Raw genomic sequence first — 20,943 nt, 5'->3', positions numbered from 1 at the left:
AGGGTGTTTGCTATGACCAGTGCATTTTCTTGGCAAAACTCTATTAGTCTTTGCCCTGCTTCATTCCGTATTCCAAGGCCAAATGTGTCTGTTACTCCAGGTGTTTCTTGACTTCCTACTTTTGCATTCCAGTCCAGTATAATGAAAAGGACATCTGTTTTGGGTGTTAGTTCTAGAAGGATAGAACCGTTCAACTTCAGCTTCTTCAGCATTACTGGTTGGGGCATAGACTTGGATTACTGTGATATTGAATGGTTTCCCTTGGAAACAAACAGAGATCATTCTGTCATTTTTGAGATTACATTCAAGTACTGCATTTTGGACTCTTTTGTTGACTATAATGGCCACTCCATTTCTCTTAAGGGATTTTTGCCCACAGTACTAGATATAATGGTCATCTGAGTTCTAGTTCGCTGATCCCTAAAATGTTGACCGTAAAATGTTCACTCTTGCCATCTCCTGTTTGACCACTTCCAATTTGCCTTGATTCATGGACCTGACATTCCAGGTTCCTATGCAGTGTTGCTCTTTACTTAGCACACATGCATATTCTTTTTCATATTATTTTCCCACTATGGTTTACCACAGGATGTTAAATATAGTTCCCTGTGCTATACAATAGGACTTTGTTGTTCATCCACCCTATATGTAACAGTTTGCATTTGCTAATCCCAAACTCTCAGTCCTTCTTTCCTCCACCCTTTCCTGTCCCAGAGCGAACACGAGTCTGTCCTCTGTAAGCCTGTTTTTGTCTTGTAGGTATGTTCGTCTGTGTCGTATTTTAGATTCCACATATAAGTGATCATATGGTGTTTGTCTTCCTCTTTCTGACTTACTTCACTTGATCATGTTTAGGTCCATCCATATTGCTGCAAATGGCATTATTTCATTCTTTTTATAGTTGAGAAATATTCCATTGTGTATATGTACCACATCTTCTTTATCTGTTCATTTGTTGATGGACATTTAGGTTCTTTCCATGCCTTGGCTATTGTAAATAGTGCTCCTATGAACAAAGAAGATTTATGTATCTGTTCTGATTATGGTTTATTTTAAACTAATTTTTATCAGAGTATAGTTGCTTTACAATGTTGTGTTAGTTTCTACTATACAGAAAAATGAATCAGTTATACATATACATATATCCCCTCTTTTTTGAACTTCTTGAATTATGGTTTTGTTTAGTAAATATGCCCAGGAATGGGGCTGCTGGATTTTATGAAAGAACTGCTTCTTTAATTAGTTAAATCCTATATATTCTCAAACCTCTGCCAAATCCTATATAGTCTCAAACCTCTATATATAAACCTCTTCAAGGAAACCTTCCCAATTTACAACTCTCCCACCCCTGTTCTCTGTGCCAGCTAGACAAGGAGAGACTCTCACCCAGGCTTCCAGAAACCCTCTGCTTACCCAGTCCTTGCATCCTAGACATGTTGACTTTCTTGTCTCTACATAGGTATGTTGTGGGCAGAGATCATATCTACATGAACTTTGCATCTGTGGCCTATGCTACAGTGTGTAGCATATAACAAGCTCTCAGAAGATATCTGTTGATGAATTAATGAAACATACAGAGGATATACACAGGTAATGGTAGCCAGTGTTAACTAGACATTGCATAGGTAGTTGCAGAGTTACTCAAATACTTGCTGTTGTTGCTTTAGTCACTTAGTCGTGTCCAAATCGTTTGCAACCCCATGGACTGTAGCCTACCAGGCTCCTCTGTCCATGGGATTTCCCAGGCAAGAACACTGGAACGGCTTTGCCATTGCCTTCTCCAGGGGATCTTCTTTACCCAGGGATTGAACCAGGGTCTCCTGCATCTCCGGCACTGGCTGGCAGATTCATTATCACTGAGCCACGTGGGAAGCCCTACTCAGACACTATACGCATGTTGTCTTATAACATGAAGACTATTTAGTTATCTTATAACCCAAAGACCTTGAGCTATACAAATTCAGTCACTTTTAGTCACAGGGACAAATAGGGCTGAAACTGGAATCCACGGCTCCTACATATTTTTTTGTTTTCTATACAACATACTGCACCTGGTCACTGGTAATTATTAACAGAACATAAACTTCTGTGGATTGGACCCTCTTTTTATATTCTTCTGTAACCCTTATGGCTGTACAAATAGCTGAGGAAAGAAGAGAAGCAAAAAGCAAGGAAGAAAGGGAAAGATAAACTGAACTGAATGCAGAGTTCTAGAGAATAGCAAGGAGAGATAAGAAGGCCTTCTTAAATGAACAACGAAAAGAGTAGAGAAAAACCACAGAATGGGAAAGACTAGATACCTCTTCAAGAAAATTAGAGATACCAAGGGAACATTTCATGCAAAGATGTGCTCAATAAAGGACAGAAATGGTATGGGCCTAACAGAAGCAGAAGATATTAAGAAGAGGTGGCAAGAATACACAGAAGAATTGTACAAAAAAGATCTTCACGACCCAGATAATTACGATGGTGTGATCACTCACCTAGAGCCAGACATCCTGGAATGCGAAGTCAAGTGGGCCTTAGGAAGCATCACTATGAACAAAGCTAGAGGAGTTGGTGGAATTCCAATTGAGCTATTTAGAATCTTAAAAGATAATGCTGTGAAAGTGCTGCACTCAATATGTGAGTTTTCAAAATTTGGAAAACTCAGCAGTGGCCTCAGGACTGGAAAAGGTCAGTTTTCATTCCGATCTCAAAGAAAGGCAATGCCAAAGAATGTTCAAACTACCACACAATTGCACTCATCTCACATGCTAGTAAAGTAATGCTCAAAATTCTCCAAGCCAGGCTTCAGCAATATGTGAACTGTGAACTCCCAGATGTTCAAGCTGGTTTTAGAAAAGGCAGAGGAACCAGAGATCAAATTGCCAACATCTGCTGGATCACTGAAAAAGCAAGAGAGTTCCAGAAAAACATCTATTTCTGCTTTATTGACTATGCCAAAGCCTTTGACTGTGTGAATCACAACAAACTGTGGAAAATTCTTCAAGAGACAGGAATACTAGACCACCTTACCTGCTTCCTGAGAAATGTGTATGCAGGTCAAGAAGCAACAGTTACAACTAGACACAGAAAAACAGACTGGTTCCAAATTGGGAAAGGAGTACATCAAGGCTGTATATTGTCACCCTGCTTATTTAACTTATATGCAGAGTACATCATGCGTACAAACAACAAGCTGGATGAAGCACAAGCTGGAATCAAGATTGTGGGGAGAAATATCAATAACCTCAGATATGCAGATGACACCACCCTTACAGCAGAAAGTGAAGAAGAACTAAAGAGCCTAGATGAAAGTAGAAGAGCAGAGTGAAAAAGTTGGCTTAAACTCAACACTCCAAAAAGGAAGATCATAACATTGGCCACATCACTTCATGGAAAATAGATGGTGAAACAATGAAAACAGTGAGAGATTTTATTTTCTTGGGCTCCAAAATCACTGAAGATGGTGACTGCAGCCATGAAATTAAAAGACACTTGCTCTTTGGAAGAAAAGCTATGACAAACCTAGACAGCATATTAAAAGCATAGACATTACTTTACTGACAAAGGTCCGTCTAGTCAAAACTATGGTTTTTCCAGTAGTCATGGATCGATGTGAGAGTTGGACCATAAAGAAAGCTGAGCACTGAAGAATTATTGCTTTTGAACTGTGGTGCTGGAGAAGACTCTTGAGAGTCCCTTGGACGCCAAGGAGTCAGTCCTAAAGGAAATCAGTCCTGAATATTCACTAGAAGGACTAATGCTGAAGCTGCAGCTCCAATACTTTGGTCACCAGATGCAAAGAACTGACTCATTGGAAAAGACCCTGATGCTGGGAAAGATTGAAGGCAGAAGAAGGGGACAACAGAGGATGAGATGGTTGGATGATGGACACGAGTTTGAGTAAGCTCTGGGAGTTGGTGACAGACAGGGAAGCCTGGTATGCTGTAATCCAAAAAATCAGACATGACCCAGCAACTGAACTGAAATGAACTGAAAGTGAGGGAATTCCAGAAAAACACTGATTTCTGTTTTATTGACTATGTTAAAGCCTTTGACTGTGTAGTCACAATAAATGTGGAAAATTCTTAAAGATATGGGAATCCCAGACCACTTTACCTGTCTGCTGAGAAACCTGTATATGGGTCAAGAAGAAACAGTTTGAACCTTACATGGAACTGACTGGTTCAAAATTGGGAAAGGAATACGATAAGGCTGTACATATTGTCACCCTGTTTATTTAATTAATATGCAGTATACATCATGCGAAATACTGGGCTGGCTGAGTCACAAGCTGGAATCAAGACTGCTTGGAGAAATATCAAGCCCTCAGATATGCAGATGATACCACTCTAATGGCAGAAAGTGAAGAGGAACTAAAAAGCCTTTTGATGAGGATGAAAGAAGAGAGTGAAAAAACTGGCTTAAAACTCAACATTCCAAAAACTAAGGTCATGATATCTGGTCCCATCACTTCTTGGCAAATAGAAGGGGAAAAAGTGGAAGCAGTGACAGATTATATTTTCCTGGGCTCCAAAATTTCCTGCAGACAGCAATTGCATCCATGAAATTAAAAGACGCTTGCTCCTTGGAAGGAAAGCTATGACAAACTTAAGACAGTATATTAAAAAGCAGAGATATCACTTTGCTGACAAAGGTCTGTATAGTCAAAGCTATGTTTTTTCCGGTAGTCATGTATGGATGTGAGAAGCGAACCACAAAAAAGGCTGAGTGCCAAAGAATTGATGCTTTCGAACTGTGGTACTAGAGAAGACTCCTGAAAGTCCTTAGAACTGCAAGGAGATCAAAGAAGGCAATCTCGAAAGAAATCAACCCTGAATACTCATTGGAAGGCCTGACGCTGCAGCTGAAGGTATAATCCTTTGGCCACCTGATGTGAAGAGCTGACTCACTTGAAAAGGCCCCTGATACTGGGAAAGGTTGAGAGCAGAAGGGGGTGGCAGAGGATGAGATGGTTACATAGCATTACCGAATGTACATGAATTTGAGCAAACTCTGGGAGACAGTGAAGGACAGGGAAGCCTGGCATGGTGCAGTTCATGCGGTCACAAAGAGTCGGACACAACTTAGCGAATGAACACCATCACAACAACCCTTAGGAAAGGAAGCTCTAGACAGCAAGGAACAGTTATTATAGTAGTTGATTTAGGCCCAACTGCATGGAAATTACAGCTAATTAACGATGGAAGAAACTTTACAAAGAGAAACAGAGTAATATAGGGAAAAAAAACCTCAGTAAACACAGAAAAGGTTTCTTTGGAATTGGAGAGTGTATTATTATTTTGTTCTTATTTTGTTAATGTGAACATTTCATTAAATTCATTCACTTATTCAGCTTAAATTGATTGAGCACCCATTATTTGTCTAGCACCATCTTAGGGAAAACACGAATGATCTTGGAGTTTCTGTGTAACAGAAGAGACAGATATTTAAAATTATTAAATTGTGGCTGGAAATAATTAGCAGGAAGGTAAATAATATGTCCACTTAGAATGTATTCTAGATCAGTTTACACCCACTAACATGACTTCCATATGTTGGCCACCTGATTCAAAGGGCTGACTGATTTGCAAAAAGACCCTGATCCTGGGAAAGATTCAGGGCAGGAGGAGAAAGGGGGGCAATAGAGGATGAAATGCTTGAATTGCATCCCCAGTTCAATGGACATGAGTTTGAGCAAACTCTGGGAGCTAGTGAAGGACAGGGAAACCTGGTATGCTGTCGTCTATGCGGTCAAAAATAGCTGGATACAACTGAGTGATTGAACAACAACATCATGGATAAAATTAATCACCCCAACCATACTAAATATTGTGGAGAATGTGGAGCAACTGTACTTCTGAGCACTGCTGATGGGGGTTCAGTATGGTACAGACATTTTGGAAAACAGTTCAGCAGTTTCTTCTACAGTTAAACATACACTTATCACACAGACCTAGTAATTCCAGTACTTGGTATTTACCAAAGAGAAATGAAACCGTGTCTCTGCACAATGACTTGTACACTAGCGGTTATAGCTTGTTACAGCCGGAAATCTGAAAAATGAAACAGTGCAAATGTCTATAAACAGGTGACGGGGTGACAAACTATGGTGCTTCCATATAAGGACTCCTACTCAGCAATAAAAAGGGACTACTGACACTCCAACAGCACTGGATCAACCTCAAAACATCCTAAAGGAAAACGCCCAACTCAGTAAAAGCACAGCCTCTATGAAGTCATGAGAAATTAAGTAATACGGAAACCTATGCTACGGTGATAGAAATCTGATTAGTATTTCCCGGCAAGGCTCTATCGTTCCTAGGATGGTGGTTATTCACACTGGTGAATACCTTTGCCAAAACGCACGGACCATTTAAAATCTGTGCATTTTAGTCTGTGTAAATTAAACCTTTTTTTTTTTTTTTTTTTTTGTAAAGGATAATCAAATGGCAACCCAACAAGTGGCGGTGTCTGGAAGCAGGGGTCATTATTAACATTTTTTTTGTACAAGAAAATGTATTCTACAAAAAACAAAAAATCCCAAACAAACCAATAAAAAAACAATAAGACCACCACCAACAAACCCAAACGCCCAAAGCCTAAAAACCCCCACAATCTGGCAGTGGAGTTAGGGAAGGGGAATTCCAAGTCAAAGAAACTTTCCCAAGTATTGATTTAAAGTGTAGGAAAACGTGAAAGGGTCTAAGATTTTACAAGGCGACCGCTGAGTGCTGAGGTGGCGGCTGGCAGAGAACTGTCGGCTTCCTGGGGTTGCCAACCCAGACCGACCGCAACTTCCCCAGAGGATCCACGACCCCCAGCAGCTCCCGCTGCGGCCGCCGCCTCCGCGAACCTTGTGTGCGGACCAGCGGGCAGGCGGGCGGGCGCTCGCTCGCCGGCGTCGCGCTTACGTCACGCGCGCGCTGACGTCGCCTGCGGCCGCGGCCTCTGAAGCGGGTTGGGGCGCGGGGGGCGCCGAGTTTGACTAGTTTGGGGGGCCGCTGGGTGCCTGGCGCTGCTCCCGCCGCCCGCCGCGCCCAGCGAGCCGCGCCTCGGCCGGACCGAGCGCGTCCCGCCCGTTCCCGCGGGGCCCCGCTCTGGCGGCTGGGCGGCGCTCGGCGAAAGTTGGCCCCTCACTAGCGGGCAGGCGGGCGGGCGGGCGGCCGCGGCCATGGAGCCCCGCAGCATGGAGTACTTCAGCGCCCAGGTGCAGCAGAAGGACGTCGGCGGCCGCTTGCAGGTCGGACAGGAGCTGCTGCTCTACCTCGGCGCGCCGGGCGCCATCCCGGATCTGGAGGAGGACCTGGCCCGTCTGAGCAAGACGGTCGACGCTCTCACCGGCTGGGTGGGCTCGAGCAACTACCGGGTAAGCGGCGGCTGCGCGGCCTGGCGGGGCACGCCCTCTCCTGCCGGCCCTTTAATCCCGGACGTGCTCGGACGGCCGGGTGGGCCCCCGGGCGGCCCCGGGCACCTCTAGACTTGCCCCCAGCGGCGAGCCTGCCTCTCCAAAAGCTAGCGGGAGCCCACCTTCCCACCAAGACCAACTTTTTCCACGATTGTGAGCAGTGGCAAATTCAGTGATTACGTGACACCGTGTGGAGTTCCTTGGCACTAGGGCATTATGTTTCAACACCTATTTTAAAAAATTAGTGATCATTTACATGCGTAAAAGTGTAGCAGACCCTTTATTATACATTCGTACGTACCTGTGTAACACTACCCAGGGCGAGACGCAGGACAGGAAGATTCAGATTTTAAGTTCAAAAGAGATGTCAAGTTAATCCTTTTGAATTAGCATTTTTATCCTACTTAATCGCCTGGTTTCTTTTTTCTTGTGTAATTTTTTCTGTTTCTGGAAGGTTGTGCTTTTCGTGTCTAAAGCATCTTCAGAGCGTAATAAGGTGCCTGATTAAGTTTACCGTTAAATCTAGTGAAAAGAGTCTGACTTCATGGCATTATTTATTTGCTTTTCGTTTATAGTCGACGCAAAGCAATTGAACGCTCTGTGTCATTTTGTTTTACCGTAGTTAAGGACTGACTCGGATTTGAAACCGTGCCATGGCAGGTTAGCTGATACTGGCAAAAAATAAAAAGATGAGGTACAAGAAGGAATGAGTGTTTCAGAAGAGCCGGTAGTAGGCAGGTTGTAATGTAGCCACGTTGGGAGACCAGGTAAATTTTCTGTAATCAGCCTGTACTGTGGTTTTTAGCAGTAACTTTGCTTTCTAGTCTTCTGGTGGCAGTGTTGCTTTAAAATGCTGGTCCAAGCATCGTGTGGTTGAAGTGATTCTTCTTAGTAACAGATACTTATAACAGCGAATAGGCTGTACTTTGAAATCATTATCATCATAGAGAAGAAAGGGAAACTCTAAAATTATTATGCAGATTTAATGATGAAACTTAAGAGTTTTGGAAGGGTTTGACTTTTTACAAGGATAATAAACAGTTTGAGAATTAACCACCTCAGTGTTCCATTATATACTGCTTCTGTATTACTTTTGAAAACTTTGAGAAAAGTTAATGTTTAAGGATACACCATTACTGTTTTGAGGATTAGTCTTGTTTCTTTGGAAGACACAACCTAAATTTACATGCACTGTAGGAAGGGCATACGCACTTAAGATAGTTGCTTTTGTGTGGTAGCCGAGGCTGCTGTAGAAAGTTGGCTCTTTGGTAACGCTTATGTCACCCCTATGCTGCCTGTGGTTGAATCGGCACTCCTCAGAGGTGCCATCAGTGAATGACAGTTGAGCAGTCCCATCTCCTGAAACATAGTCTTGGCTTCTGTGATTCCACAGTATCCTGCTTTTTCTTTGATGTCTCTGCCCAGAACTTCTACTCATTGCTTTGTTTTTCCTTTAACTGGTCCTTCAGAGTTAGATCCATCAGGGACCTGACTCAAGTTCGTATCTCTACTATACGTTCTCCCCATGCTACCGAGGGGTAGACACTGTAGCCTGAGACAGTTTCAGAAATCGGGAGAGAACTCCCATAACCTCAGCTACAGACTTCCTTTTGTGCCCCTGTCACTCTACCTTTTCTGTTATGGAAGTGAGCCTTTCTCACTTCTACCAGTTCCTCCACATGGGTATTGAAGGCATGTGTATCCATGCCCTCTTGTCTTCTCAAGGACATGAATTCATCAACTTGGATCTCTCCTGCCTGAATCATTATTCCTCTCCTTTCTACTGAATTCTATAAGACCTTTTCTGACATTGTTCGGGAGAAGACATTCTAAATAGTTTATTTTAAATTTATATACTGAGTTACCAAGCTAAGTCATCATTTTTTACTGAAGGTACAATGACTATTGAAATCTTTTGAAAAAAAGTGTATCCGTTTTTTGAATATACACACAAATAGAAGTGTACTTAAATTTCAAATTATGCTGAACAAAATAAAGTTTTTCTTCGGATTTGTTAGTACTTCACAATTTGAGTGTCTTTAATAACATTGATTGCTTCAGTGAATTTGAGTGCATATACTTAATGCTAAGTATTATTCCAGATATTGAGAACCCACCTATAGACAAGACTAGAAAGGCTAATTCACTCAGCTTCAATTGGGTGTTAATTAAGGACCTACAATGTGCAGACACTCCTCTGGGCACTTGAGATACAGAAGGGGATGGCAACCCAGTCCATTATTCTTGCCTGAAGACCCATGGATAGAGGAGCATGGTGGGCTATATATATAGTTCACGGGGTCACAAAGAGTCGGACACGACCGAGCGACTAACATTATTACATGAGGACCTACGATGTACAGATATTCTTCTTGGCACTGGAATACAAGAATGAAAAAATGACAGAAGTCCTTGCCTTTGTGTGCTTTGATTCTCGTGGGGGCTGAGGAATAAACAAGATAAATAACTGGAGTCTCTTCTGTGTTAGATGATGATAAATGCTTTGGAGAAAAGCAGTGAAGGGAATAGAAGCATTGGGAAGGATGCAGATGTGTGAATTTTAAATTGTCGGTGAAGACCTCACTGAGGGGAGTGAGATTGCTGCTGTCATGGAGATCCTATTAGAAAGAGGAAGGCAGATGGGTATACAGATTCGTTCCATGTAATAAGTGCTTATGAATCATCTGATGTGAAAGAATGAGGCGAAGATGAGACTGTTTGGGATGTAAAGGAAGTGAGATGAGATTTGAGTACATTTAGGAAAGAAATATAGGAGTGAAGAATGCCTTTGGGCAGAGGAAACCACTTTGAGTACATATAGGAAAGAAATATAGGAGTGAAGAATGCCTTTGGGCAGAGGAAACCACAAATGCAGAGAACTTAGTTCTGCTGAGGAACATAAAGTAGGCCAGTGTGGCTAGAGTTTCCAAGTGAGTTGAGGTGTTCAAAGAGGTGAAACTGGGGAGGCAGGTAGAAAGAGCTGTATAGGATTTTATTCTAAATCATTAGAGGGTTTTTACTTAGAGGTTTGGCTGCTTTGTGAGGTGAGTGAAGTGAGGAAGTCGCTCAGTCGAGTCCGGCTCTTTGTGACCCCATGGACTGTAGCCTACCAGGCTCCTCAGTCCATGGAATTTTCTAGGCAAGAGTACTGGAGTGGTTGCCATCTTTGTGAGGAGTGGACAGTTAAAGCAGCAAAAGAATCGGAGAGTTGGCTCAGGCTGGTTAGGTAACAGTGGCAGTACTTGAGAAGTGAGAGATTGGGGTGTGATTTAATGGTAGAGCCAACGGCATTGAGTATGAGGGTTTAGAGAGAGGAATTGGGGGTCACTGCATTGCTTAAGCACTAATAGAGGGTAGTGTTTACTGAAATGGGGAAGACTGAGAAAACAAGTCAGGTGAAGGAAGTAAAAAGTTAGGTTTGAGAAGGTGGTTTGACATCCAAGTTGAGATGTTAAACCAGCAGTTGGGATCTTCAGCTGAGTGGAGAAATCATTAATTGAAGGTTTAAAAATGTGTAGATAGGTATGTACATTATATAAAATATATATGCTCTGGCATTTGATTTTGGTAAGTCCTGTGATGATTTTCAGTTCAGTTCAGCTCAGTTGCTCAGTTGTGTCCGACTCTTTGCGACCCCATGAATCACAGCACACCAGGCCTCCCTGTCCATCACCAACTCCTGAAGTTCACCCAAACTCATGTCCATTGAGTCGGTGATGCCATCCAGCCATCTCATCCTCTGTTGTCCTGTTCTCCTCCTGCCCCCAATCCCACCCAGCATCAGAGTCTTTTCCAATGAGTCAACTCTTGAGGTGGCAAAAAAGCTGAAACTGGAGTTTCAGCTTCAGCATCATTCCTTCCAAAGAACACCCAGGACCGATCTGCTTCAAAATGGACTAGTTGGATCTCCTTGCAGTCCAAGGGACTCTCAAGAGTCTTTTCCAACACCACAGTTCAAAAGCATCAATATTAGCACTCAGCTTTTCTTCACAGTCCCAACTCTCACATCCATACATGACCACTGGAAAAACCAAATTTAAAAATGGTGTTATAGCAATAAAAATGTTCCTTGTAAAATGTAGTTAAATATGATAACCACCATTTAAAGAGCCCTTGGTGAGTACCAGGCATTGTCTCTGTGCTTTGTTTCCATTATCTCATTTAATCTTTAAGGTGGCCTTAGAAAGCCAGTACTGTTTTCCTCATTGTGTAGAAAAGATGTAAGTATTTTGGCTTAGGTCCTAGACCTGGTAAATTGGTAGAGTACTTGAACCAAGGGACATTAGAATTTTCCTTTCCTTTTCTGTACTTTGGTAAACCTCTTCAACATCCTGTCACTTGTCATCTCTACTCTTTTTTATTTTGTCTATCTGTAAATGTAATAAGTAGACTCTCAAAATGGGAAAAACACTAAATAGCATTTATATTATAACTGTGTAGTGCTGGGCTAGTAACATGCTAGGATTTCAAGTCTTTTCTTGTAATACAAAATCACAGCTCTTTTACCATCTGAAGGATGATGCCACCTTCCAGTGTTAGCAAAACCTTGATTGTATATCTTATAAACCATCAATTTCTTACAGTATGCTATTTTTTTTGTTTGAAGTCTGTCTGTATATATGGATCTTGTCTTTTTCGCTTACCTGCCACATAGGAAGAACACCCAGGTTTTTAACTTTTTACTATTCACATTGTTCTTTTGCATTGTCACCTTGTATGTGTGTATGGGAGTTCTGTAGGGTAGTGATTGTGAACCCTGTCCAATTTAGTGCCCCCTCTTTTTTTTTTTATTTTTTGGCTGTGCCATGTGGCATGTGGGATCTTAGTTCCCTGACCAGGGATCAAACACATGCCTCCTGCAATGAAAGTACGGTGTCTTAACCACTAGACTGCCAGGGAAGCTGCCAGCGCCCTCTTTTAATGCTCCCCCTTACAATCCTGAAATAAAGTTTATAGATAATACTCAATACACATCATTTTTAAAAATCCCCAGTATGTTCTCACTGTACTATAAAGGAAAATTACATATAGTTACAATAAGATAAAATGTTTCAGTGTATAAATGTGCCAGCTATTTAGTATGTGGAAACTACAACGTAGGTGCTAATAGAACTTATTGTTATTCATTTGATCTTTGTTTCTAGATTTTTTTAATTTTAAAGAATAATATTTCTTCAGTTCATACTGATATTCAGATTCAAGACTGCAGTTTTTGCTGTTTTTATATATCTTCCATCTATATCTCCTTTTATCAACAGAAATTCTAAATAACATTGACAGTTTCTCTTTGGCAGAGTTTTGTTTTTGTCTTTAGGGTATATCCCACTAGAGAGGGACAGTCAAATTGCTTTATTTTAGTCACTTGGAATAGTCTTCTGTGTGGTTATGCTGTTAATTGAGTATACATTTCAGTTTACTTGGGCTTTCCTGGTGGCTCAGATGGTTAAGAATCTACCTGCAGTGTGGGAGACCTAGGGTTGATCCCTGGGTCGAGAAGATCCCTAGAGAAAGCAATGGCAACCCACTCCAGTATTCTTGGCTGGAGAATTCTGTGGACAGAGGAGCCTGGGTGGGCTACAAAGTTCATGGGGTCTCAAAGAGTTGGACATGACTGAGTGACTAACACCCCATTATGTTTACTTATTTTATTTCATTTTCAATGAAATTAGTTATTGCTGCAAAGAAGGTATATTCAAAGTAGTCTGTTTTCTTTGTGACTTATACCCTATTCCCAGCCATAAAATTTTTTTTTCGGATTATCTTTCCATTGTTGTTATTTTTTAAACATTCATAACTATATCCCTTAATATTTGTAGCCCTCCGTAAAAAATTTCTTTTAATTAAAATTTTTTAATTGGAGGAAAATTGCTTTACAACATTGTGTTACTTTCTACTACGTGAATCAGCTATAAGTATACATATATTCCCTTGCTGTTGAGCCTCCCTTCCACCCCCGACCAGTAGTCCCCTTTTTAAATGTATATTAAATCTGTGTCTCCAACTTGCCTTTTTCACTTAATGCGTCTTGGAGGTCATTGCAGGCAAAAGTTGGGTAGCCCTCCGTTTTATTTGTGAAGTGCCCTAGTAGTCAGTAGTGGGGATGTACCCTAATTTTTTGAATCTGTCTCATACTGATGAATGTTTGGGTAGTTTCCAGTCTCTTGCATTAGTCTTTTCGTGTCTTCTCATAATTTTGCTGGTGTATCTTTAGGATAGATTCCTAAGTGAGCTCTTACTAAGAGTGCGTGTTTTTCCTGCTGATTTCAGATACTGCTTTCATCATCTATTAAATTTTGTGTATGAGTGTGACTGTGCATTTCCAGTTAAGTTTTTAATAGCTTTATTGATGTAATTCACATGTTACACAGTTCCCTCATTTCAGGTGCGCACCTCATTGTTTTTTAGTGTATTTGCAGGTATGCATGACCGTCAGCACAGTCGATTTTGGAGCATTTTCATTACCTCAAAAAAAACTCCTGTACCATTTAGCTGTTACCTCCCTACCCCCTACATCCACTAGCCCTAAGCACTACTCATCTACTTTCTCTCTGTTTGGATTTCTTTGTTCTGGACATTTCTGAGAAGTTGAAGCACACAACATGTAACCATTTGTGTCTAGCTTTTTCACTCATCAGAATGTTTTCAAGGTTTGTCCATGTTGAAGCTTGTGTTGGTCATTACCCTGCTGTGTGCTTAGTCGCTCAGTCAGGTCCGACCCTTTGCAACTCCATGGACTGTAGCTCGCCAGGCTCCCCTGTCCCTAGGGATTCTCCAGGCAGGAGTACTGGAGTGGGTTGCCATGCCCTCCAGGGGATCTTCCCAACCCTCGTCCCCCGCGTGGCAGGCAGATTCTTTACTGTCTGAGTCACCATGAAGCCCATCAGTCATTACTGTTTATGGCCAAATTGTATTTGATTGCATGCATATACCACATTTTGTTTATTTACCAATCTGATGGCCATTTGGGCTTTTCTACCTTTGGGCTGTAATGAATGATGTATAATGACATTGGCATGCAAGCATCTATGTCCTGCTTTAATCCCTTTGGGTATATACCTAGGAGTGGAATTGATGAGTCCTCATTGTTTCTGCACCCACCCCCCAACTTTGTTGTTGTTGTTCAGTCGCTAAGTTGTGTTTGACTCTTTGTGACCCCATAGACTGCAGCGTGCCAGGCTCCTCTGTCCTCCTCTGTCTCCCGGAGTTCGTTCACATTCATGTACATTCAGTCAATGATGCTATCTAACCATCTCATCCCCTGCTGCCCCCTTCTTTTGCCTTCAGTCTTTCCCAGCATCAGGGTCTTTTCCATTGAGTTGACTCTTCACATCAGGTGGCCAAAGTACTAGAGCTTCAGCTTCAGCATCTGTTGTTCCAGTAGATATTCAGGGTTGATCTCCTTTAGGATTGCCTGGTTGGATCTCCTTGCAGTCCAAGGGACTCTCCAGAGTCTCCTCCAGCACCACAATTCAAAAGCATTGATTCTTCAGCGCTCAGCCTTCTTTATGGTCCAACTCTCACATCCATACATGACTACTGGACAAACCATAGCTTTGACTAGATGGACCTTTGTCGGCAAAGTGGTGTCTCTGCTTTTTAATATCCTGTCTAGGTTTGTCAAAGCTTTTCTTCCAAGGAGCAAGCATCTTTTAATTTCATGGCTGCAGTCACTATCCAGTGATTTTTGGAGCCCAAGAAAATAAAATCTGTCACTGCTTCCACTTTTTCCTCTTCTATTTGCCATGAAATGATGGGACTAGATGCCATGATCTTAGTTTTTTGAATGTTGAGTTTGAAGACTTTTCACCCTTGTCTATCACCCTCATTAAGAGGCTCTTTTAGTTCTTCATTTTTTGCCATTAGAGTAGTATCATCTATATATCTGTGGCTGTTGATACTTCTTTCAGTCTTGATTCCAGCTTGTAAATCATCTAGCCATACACTTTAGGCTGTCTCTTTTTTCTTGTACCTCAGAGAGGGGTTTTCTCCTTTCCCCAGTGGTAAACTGCAGTTGCTTCTTCTTACCTTGCTGCCTCGTTTATGAGTAGTGGGGCTATTCTGTTTTCCTGGCCCAGCTTCAGTCTTAGGAACCCTCTGTCCCTGACCCTTAAGGTAAAGCTCTGTCAGAAATCCTGTCGTTCCTCACCTGGAGAGCTTTAACCACGAGAGCCCAGCGTGGTTTCCTGCTCCTGCCCTTGAAGTAGAAGGCTTTTTTTTTTTTTTCCCTTTTCTCTTAGTAGTTGTTAGTTTTTACCTCTGTCAGGAGGATAACAGTGTTTCTCTTTCCTTCTGTAGCTTCAAACTTTTGTTTCTTATAGGACAAGGAGCTGGAAAAGGTTTGTGATTTGCTTGCAGAGGTAGTTACTCCTTTCTACCAAGACCTGTAACTACCAAGAGACTTTCTCTGATCTCCCGCCCTGTTCTCAGTCTTAATTGTGAGTGTCTAGTGGAGGTTTGTGGAGAAGGCCTGCAAGTAGACTTGAACTCTCCTTGTGTCTGCCGCTAATAGGTTTCTGTATTTTCACGCTAACCCACACTCAGGTATTAACAAAGAGTTGAATATACCTGAATTCTTTTTACCCACTTGTACTGTGGCTTCATCTTATGTCCTCTTCCACGTGTGACCTACTGCTTATGTCTCATCTCTCCTTGACATCTGTCTTTCCTTAAGATTTCAAGCTAGATGATGATTCTACAACCATAGCTTTCTAAATGGATTCAAGAATAGTTACGGTTTTGTAGATTATTTGGCTTTTTCTTGTTTACAGTGGGAGTGATCATTTTTCCCAGTTTCTTCATCCTAGACAGAAGCTGGAATTCCTCTGTAATGAAATGTGCTGTTTTTGCTTAAATGTTTCATTTAAGAAACATTTCAACATTACAGGAAAGTTGCAGATATAGTCCGTGATCTCCTGTGTACCCTTTACCTAATTCAGCAGTTATTAATATTTTGCCAAATAGGCCATATCACTATCTTCCTGTATTTGCATATTATTATTGTTATTCGCCATTTAAGAATAGCATGCCCTAAGCTTATGACTGTTCACCCTGAATATTTCACTGTCTTTTTTTTTAACTTGGTAATAGATGAAGAACTTTATGTCACAGTTACATACTGTTACACATCTGTAATTTGTATTCATTAAAATTTCTTTCTATCTGTAGGTGTCATTAATGGGATTGGAAATTTTAAGTGCCTTTGTGGACAGATTATCAACACGATTTAAGTCCTATGTAGCAATGGGTAAGTTCATTTTATTTACAAATTATTTTAGTGTTTCACATACTGACTTTTTCATAGTTTTTGTTTAACAGAATTAGTTCTCTGTAAATGCACAAATGTAATTGTATACAATTCAGAGATCTACTACTTAGTATTTTAATTTGCCGAGTCATGAAAGATTTTCAGTTCAGTTCAGTTCAGTTGCTCAGTTGTGTCTGACTTTTTGCGACCCCATGAATCACAGCACGCCTCCAGGCCTCCCTGTCCATCACCAACTCCCGGAGTTCACTCAAACTCATGTCCATCGAGTCGGTGATGCCATCCAGCCATCTCATCCTCTGTCGTCCCCTTCTCCTCCTGCCCCCAATCCCTCCCAGCATCAGGGTCTTTTCCAATGAGTCAACTCTTTGCATGAGGTGGCCAAAGTACTGGAGTTTCAGCTTCAGCATCAGTCCTTCCAGTGAACACCCAGGACTGATGGACTGGTTGTATCTCCTTGCAGTCCAAGGGACTCTCAAGAGTCTTCTCCAACACCACAGTTCAGAAGCATCAATTCTTTGGCCCTCAGTTTTCTTCACAGTCCAACTCTCACATCCATACATGACCACTGGAAAAACCATAGCTTTGACTAGATGGACCTTTGTTGGCAAAGTAGTATCTTTGCTTTTCAATATAGTATCTAGGTTGGTCATCGCTTTCCTTCCAAGGAGTAAGTGTCTTTTAATTTCATGGCTGCAGTCACCATCTGCAGTGATTTTGGAGCACAAAAAAATAAAATTTGACACTGTTTCCACTGTTTCCCCATCTATTTCCCATGAAGTGATGGGACCGGATGCCATGATCTTCGTTTTCTGAATGTTGAGCTTTAAGCCAACTTTTTCACTCTCCTCTTTCACTTTGATCAAGAGGCTTTTGAGTTCCTCTTCACTTTCTGCCATAAGGGTGGTGTCATCTGCATATCTGAGGTGATTGATATTTCTCCTGGCAATCTTGATTTCCAGCTTGTGCTTCTTCCAGCCCAGCATTTCTCATGATGTACTCTGCATGTAAGTTAAATAAGCAGGGTGACAATATACAGCCTTGACGTACTGCTTTTCCTATTTGGAACCAGTCTGTTGTTCCATGTCCAGTTCTAACTGTTGCTTCCTGAACTGCATATAGGTTTCTCAAGAGGCAGGTCAAGTGGTCTGGAAGCCTATTTAAATAAATATGTTTCCTTTGAGACAAACACAAAAGCCAAAAAATTATCGAATATGCATCTAATAGATTTTTACTTCATATTTCAAAATTTTTTTACTGTAACTTTTACTTTTTTGTAACATTAATAATTTACAGCATAATTTGCAGCACCACTTTTCAGCCTTATCTGTGGTGAAGGACCAGTTTTTTCATTGCTAGTCTATTGCAGACCAGTATTTTATAAAATACAGTACAAATAAATTATAGTGAAACGAAATGAAAAAAAATACAAGGCTCAATTTTTATTGTGAGAGTCAACAAATGTAAAATTTACTTTGGTCATATTGTTTCCAAACCTTGTTTTAGAAACACTCACTGTCTTGACCACAAGAAGTTTGTGGACTGGCCCTGGGCTGCTGGCCGTGCTCTGACCGGCACGTGGGGTGTGTCTGCAGTCCAGAGTGCTGCGCCGCTGTCACGCTTGTGTATAGAATTAGGTGGCAGAGTGGGCTTGACTTGCCTTTTCAACCGAAGTGACCTTTGTGTGCCTTCTGGAGTGCTTCAGTGAGTGGATTTGTCCTATTATATAGAAATGTATTTAAGGATAGCCTCAGATGCTTGTGATTTCTTTTATGGATTCAGTTAATTCCTCACAGTGTACCATCACCCTTATTTTCAAATTATCTTTTGTCAGCTTCATGTTCAGTATACCACTCAATTCTGCCAATTTACGCCTTTATTTTTACTGCCTCTCCTTTCAATGGAAGTATCTTAGTAACTGTCCCTATCTGTATTATTTCCTTTTTAATCAATCAGATCAGATCAGTCGCTCAGTTGTGTCCGACTCTTTGCAACCCCATGAATCGCAGCACGCCAGGCCTCCCTGTCCATCACCAACTCCCTGAGTTCACTCAGACTCACGTCCATCGAGTCAGTGATGCCATTCCAGCCATCTCATCCTCTGTCTTCCCCTTCTCCTCCTGCCCCCAATCCCTCCCAGCATCAGAGTCTTTTCCAATGAGTCAACTCTTCGAGTGAGGTAGCCAAAGTACTGGAGTTTCAGCTTTAGCATCATTCCTTCCAAAGAAATCCCAGGGCTGATCTCCTTCAGAATGGACTGGTTGGATCTCCTTGCAGTCCAAGGGACTCTCAAGAGTCTTCTCCAACACCACAGTTCAAAAGCATCCATGCTTCGACGCTCAGCCTTCTTCACAGTCCAACTCTCACATCCATACATGACCACAGGAAAAACCATAGCCTTGACTAGACGAACCTTTGTTGGCAAAGTAATGTCTCTGCTTTTGAATATGCTATCTAGGTTGGTCATAACTTTCCTTCCAAGGAGTAAGCATCTTTTAATTTCATGGCTGCAGTCACCATCTGTAGTGATTTTGGAGCCCAGAAAAATAAAGTCTGACACTGTTTCCACTGTTTCCCCATCTATTTGCCATGAAGTGGTGGGACCGCATGCCATGATCTTCGTTTTCTGAATGTTGAGCTTTAAGCCAACTTTTTCACTCTCCACTTTCATTTTCATCAAGAGGCTTTTGAGTTCCTCTTCACTTTCTGCCATAAGGGTGGTGTCATCTGCATATCTGAGGTGATTGATATTTCTCCCGGCAATCTTGATTCCAGCTTGTGTTTTTTCCAGTCCAGCGTTTCTCATGATGTACTCTGCATACAGGTTAAATAAACAGGGTGACAGTATACAGCCTTGACGAACTCCTTTTCCCATTTGGAACCAGTCTGCTGTTCCATGTCCAGTTCTAACTGGTGCTTCCTGACCTGCATACAAATTTCTCAAGAGGCAGGTCAGGTGGTCTGGTATTCCCATCTCTTTCAGAATTTTCCACAGTTTATTGTGATCCACACAGTCCAAGGCTTTGGCATAGTCAATAAAGCAGAAATAGATGTTTTTCTGGAACTCTCTTTTTCCATGATCCAGTGGATGTTGGCAATTTGATCTCTGGTTCGTTCCTCTGCCTTTTCTAAAACCAGCTTGCACATCAGGAAGTTCACGGTTCACATATTGCTGAAGCCTGGCTTGGAGAATTTTGAGCATTACTTTACTAGCGTGTGAGATGAGTGCAATTGTGCGGTAGTTTGAGCATTCTTTGGCATCGCCTTTCTTTGGGATTGGAATGAAAACTAATACCTGGTTCCAATTCAATCTTTGTATGAATAGCTTCTGAAAAGATGATTTTTGAAACTGTCAATCTCCTGGTTAAAATCCTATGATACATGTTAACATGTGTTACTTGCTTATGTCTTATCTTAAAGTAATTTGAATTAACATTTAGGAAATTTTACATAAAAATTCATATTTGCAGTTTGTCTTGAAAAATTGGCCAGTGCGGCAGCCCTGATCGTCTTTGTATTCCCACATACAAATATCTGCAGAAGCTCTACTGTAGCTTCCTCTTTGTCTGGGTCACGAGCTTTCCAGCCCTTAAGTTCCTGCCATCTCCTCTTGTCTCCTCATAACTGGAATCTTGGTTATAATACACAGGTTGGAATACTGCAGTTCTCGGATCTGGTTCGTTTTTGGTGTTTCTGGCACCTCCTTGACTGTAGGCATCTGAATTTGTGACTCCTGCCGTATTAGTTTTGCAGACAATATTTCAGACTTCAGAGTAATTCTGAGCATTCCATATCTCACTTACTTCTCACACATGACCAGATGTAGTTTGATGTATGTACTGACTGCTGGAATTTAGGTACTGTGGAAGTATTAGGACCAGAATCCTCATTTGCTGCCTCCCAGGACTATCCTGTTTTCAAAACTTACTTCTGATTTTGCTGTCCTTGGAGTTTCAGTCTTCTCAGCCCGTATGACTCTTCTCCACCTCAGCAGCCTTATTTATCTGTGATTGTCAGTAAATACTGTCCACTTTTGTTAATCAAAAACTTGCTCACTCTTGTTAGTTCTGGCTTAACTTGTTTATGCCTCTGCTATGCTGTTATTTCTTTTTCAAATCTTCTTTTCTCCAGGGTCCTTCCTTTCTGTTTTAATGATTTACTTCTGATTTCAGTATGTGGGAGTTTTTCAGATTAATCTCACCCAGTACTGAATTTTTCTTTACTTCATGATTCTATACCCTTAAAAATTAATTAATTACATTAAGTTGTTTTTGTTGGCTAGTGCTTT

The 20,943-nt window shown here is 41.5% G+C and overlaps 1 protein-coding gene across 33 annotated transcripts in view; it reads left to right on the top strand.

Annotated features, from left to right (window-relative positions):
• Positions 1–6,732: 6,732 nt before the first annotated feature.
• Positions 6,733–20,943, top strand: part of CLASP2 (cytoplasmic linker associated protein 2) — a 179,355-nt gene continuing 165,144 nt past the window's right edge. For 6 of the 33 annotated variants that reach the window (XM_044934176.2, XM_044934186.2, XM_044934178.2 and 3 more), the window contains exons 1-2: positions 6,742–7,354; positions 16,559–16,637. In XM_044934176.2, the coding sequence (XP_044790111.2) occupies positions 7,160–7,354; positions 16,559–16,637 (274 nt within the window). In that variant the 5' untranslated portion in view covers positions 6,742–7,159. Of the gene's footprint in view, positions 7,355–16,558; positions 16,638–20,943 lie in introns of all 33 variants that reach the window. The other 27 variants (XM_044934172.2, XM_044934166.2, XM_044934174.2 and 24 more) reach the window with 10 other exon arrangements.

This window comes from Bubalus bubalis, chromosome 21 (assembly GCF_019923935.1).
Source record: "Bubalus bubalis isolate 160015118507 breed Murrah chromosome 21, NDDB_SH_1, whole genome shotgun sequence".
Lineage (NCBI taxonomy): Eukaryota > Metazoa > Chordata > Mammalia > Artiodactyla > Bovidae > Bubalus > Bubalus bubalis.
The sequence above is the reverse complement of the archived record's forward strand: the minus strand, read 5'-3'. Positions and strand labels throughout refer to the sequence as shown.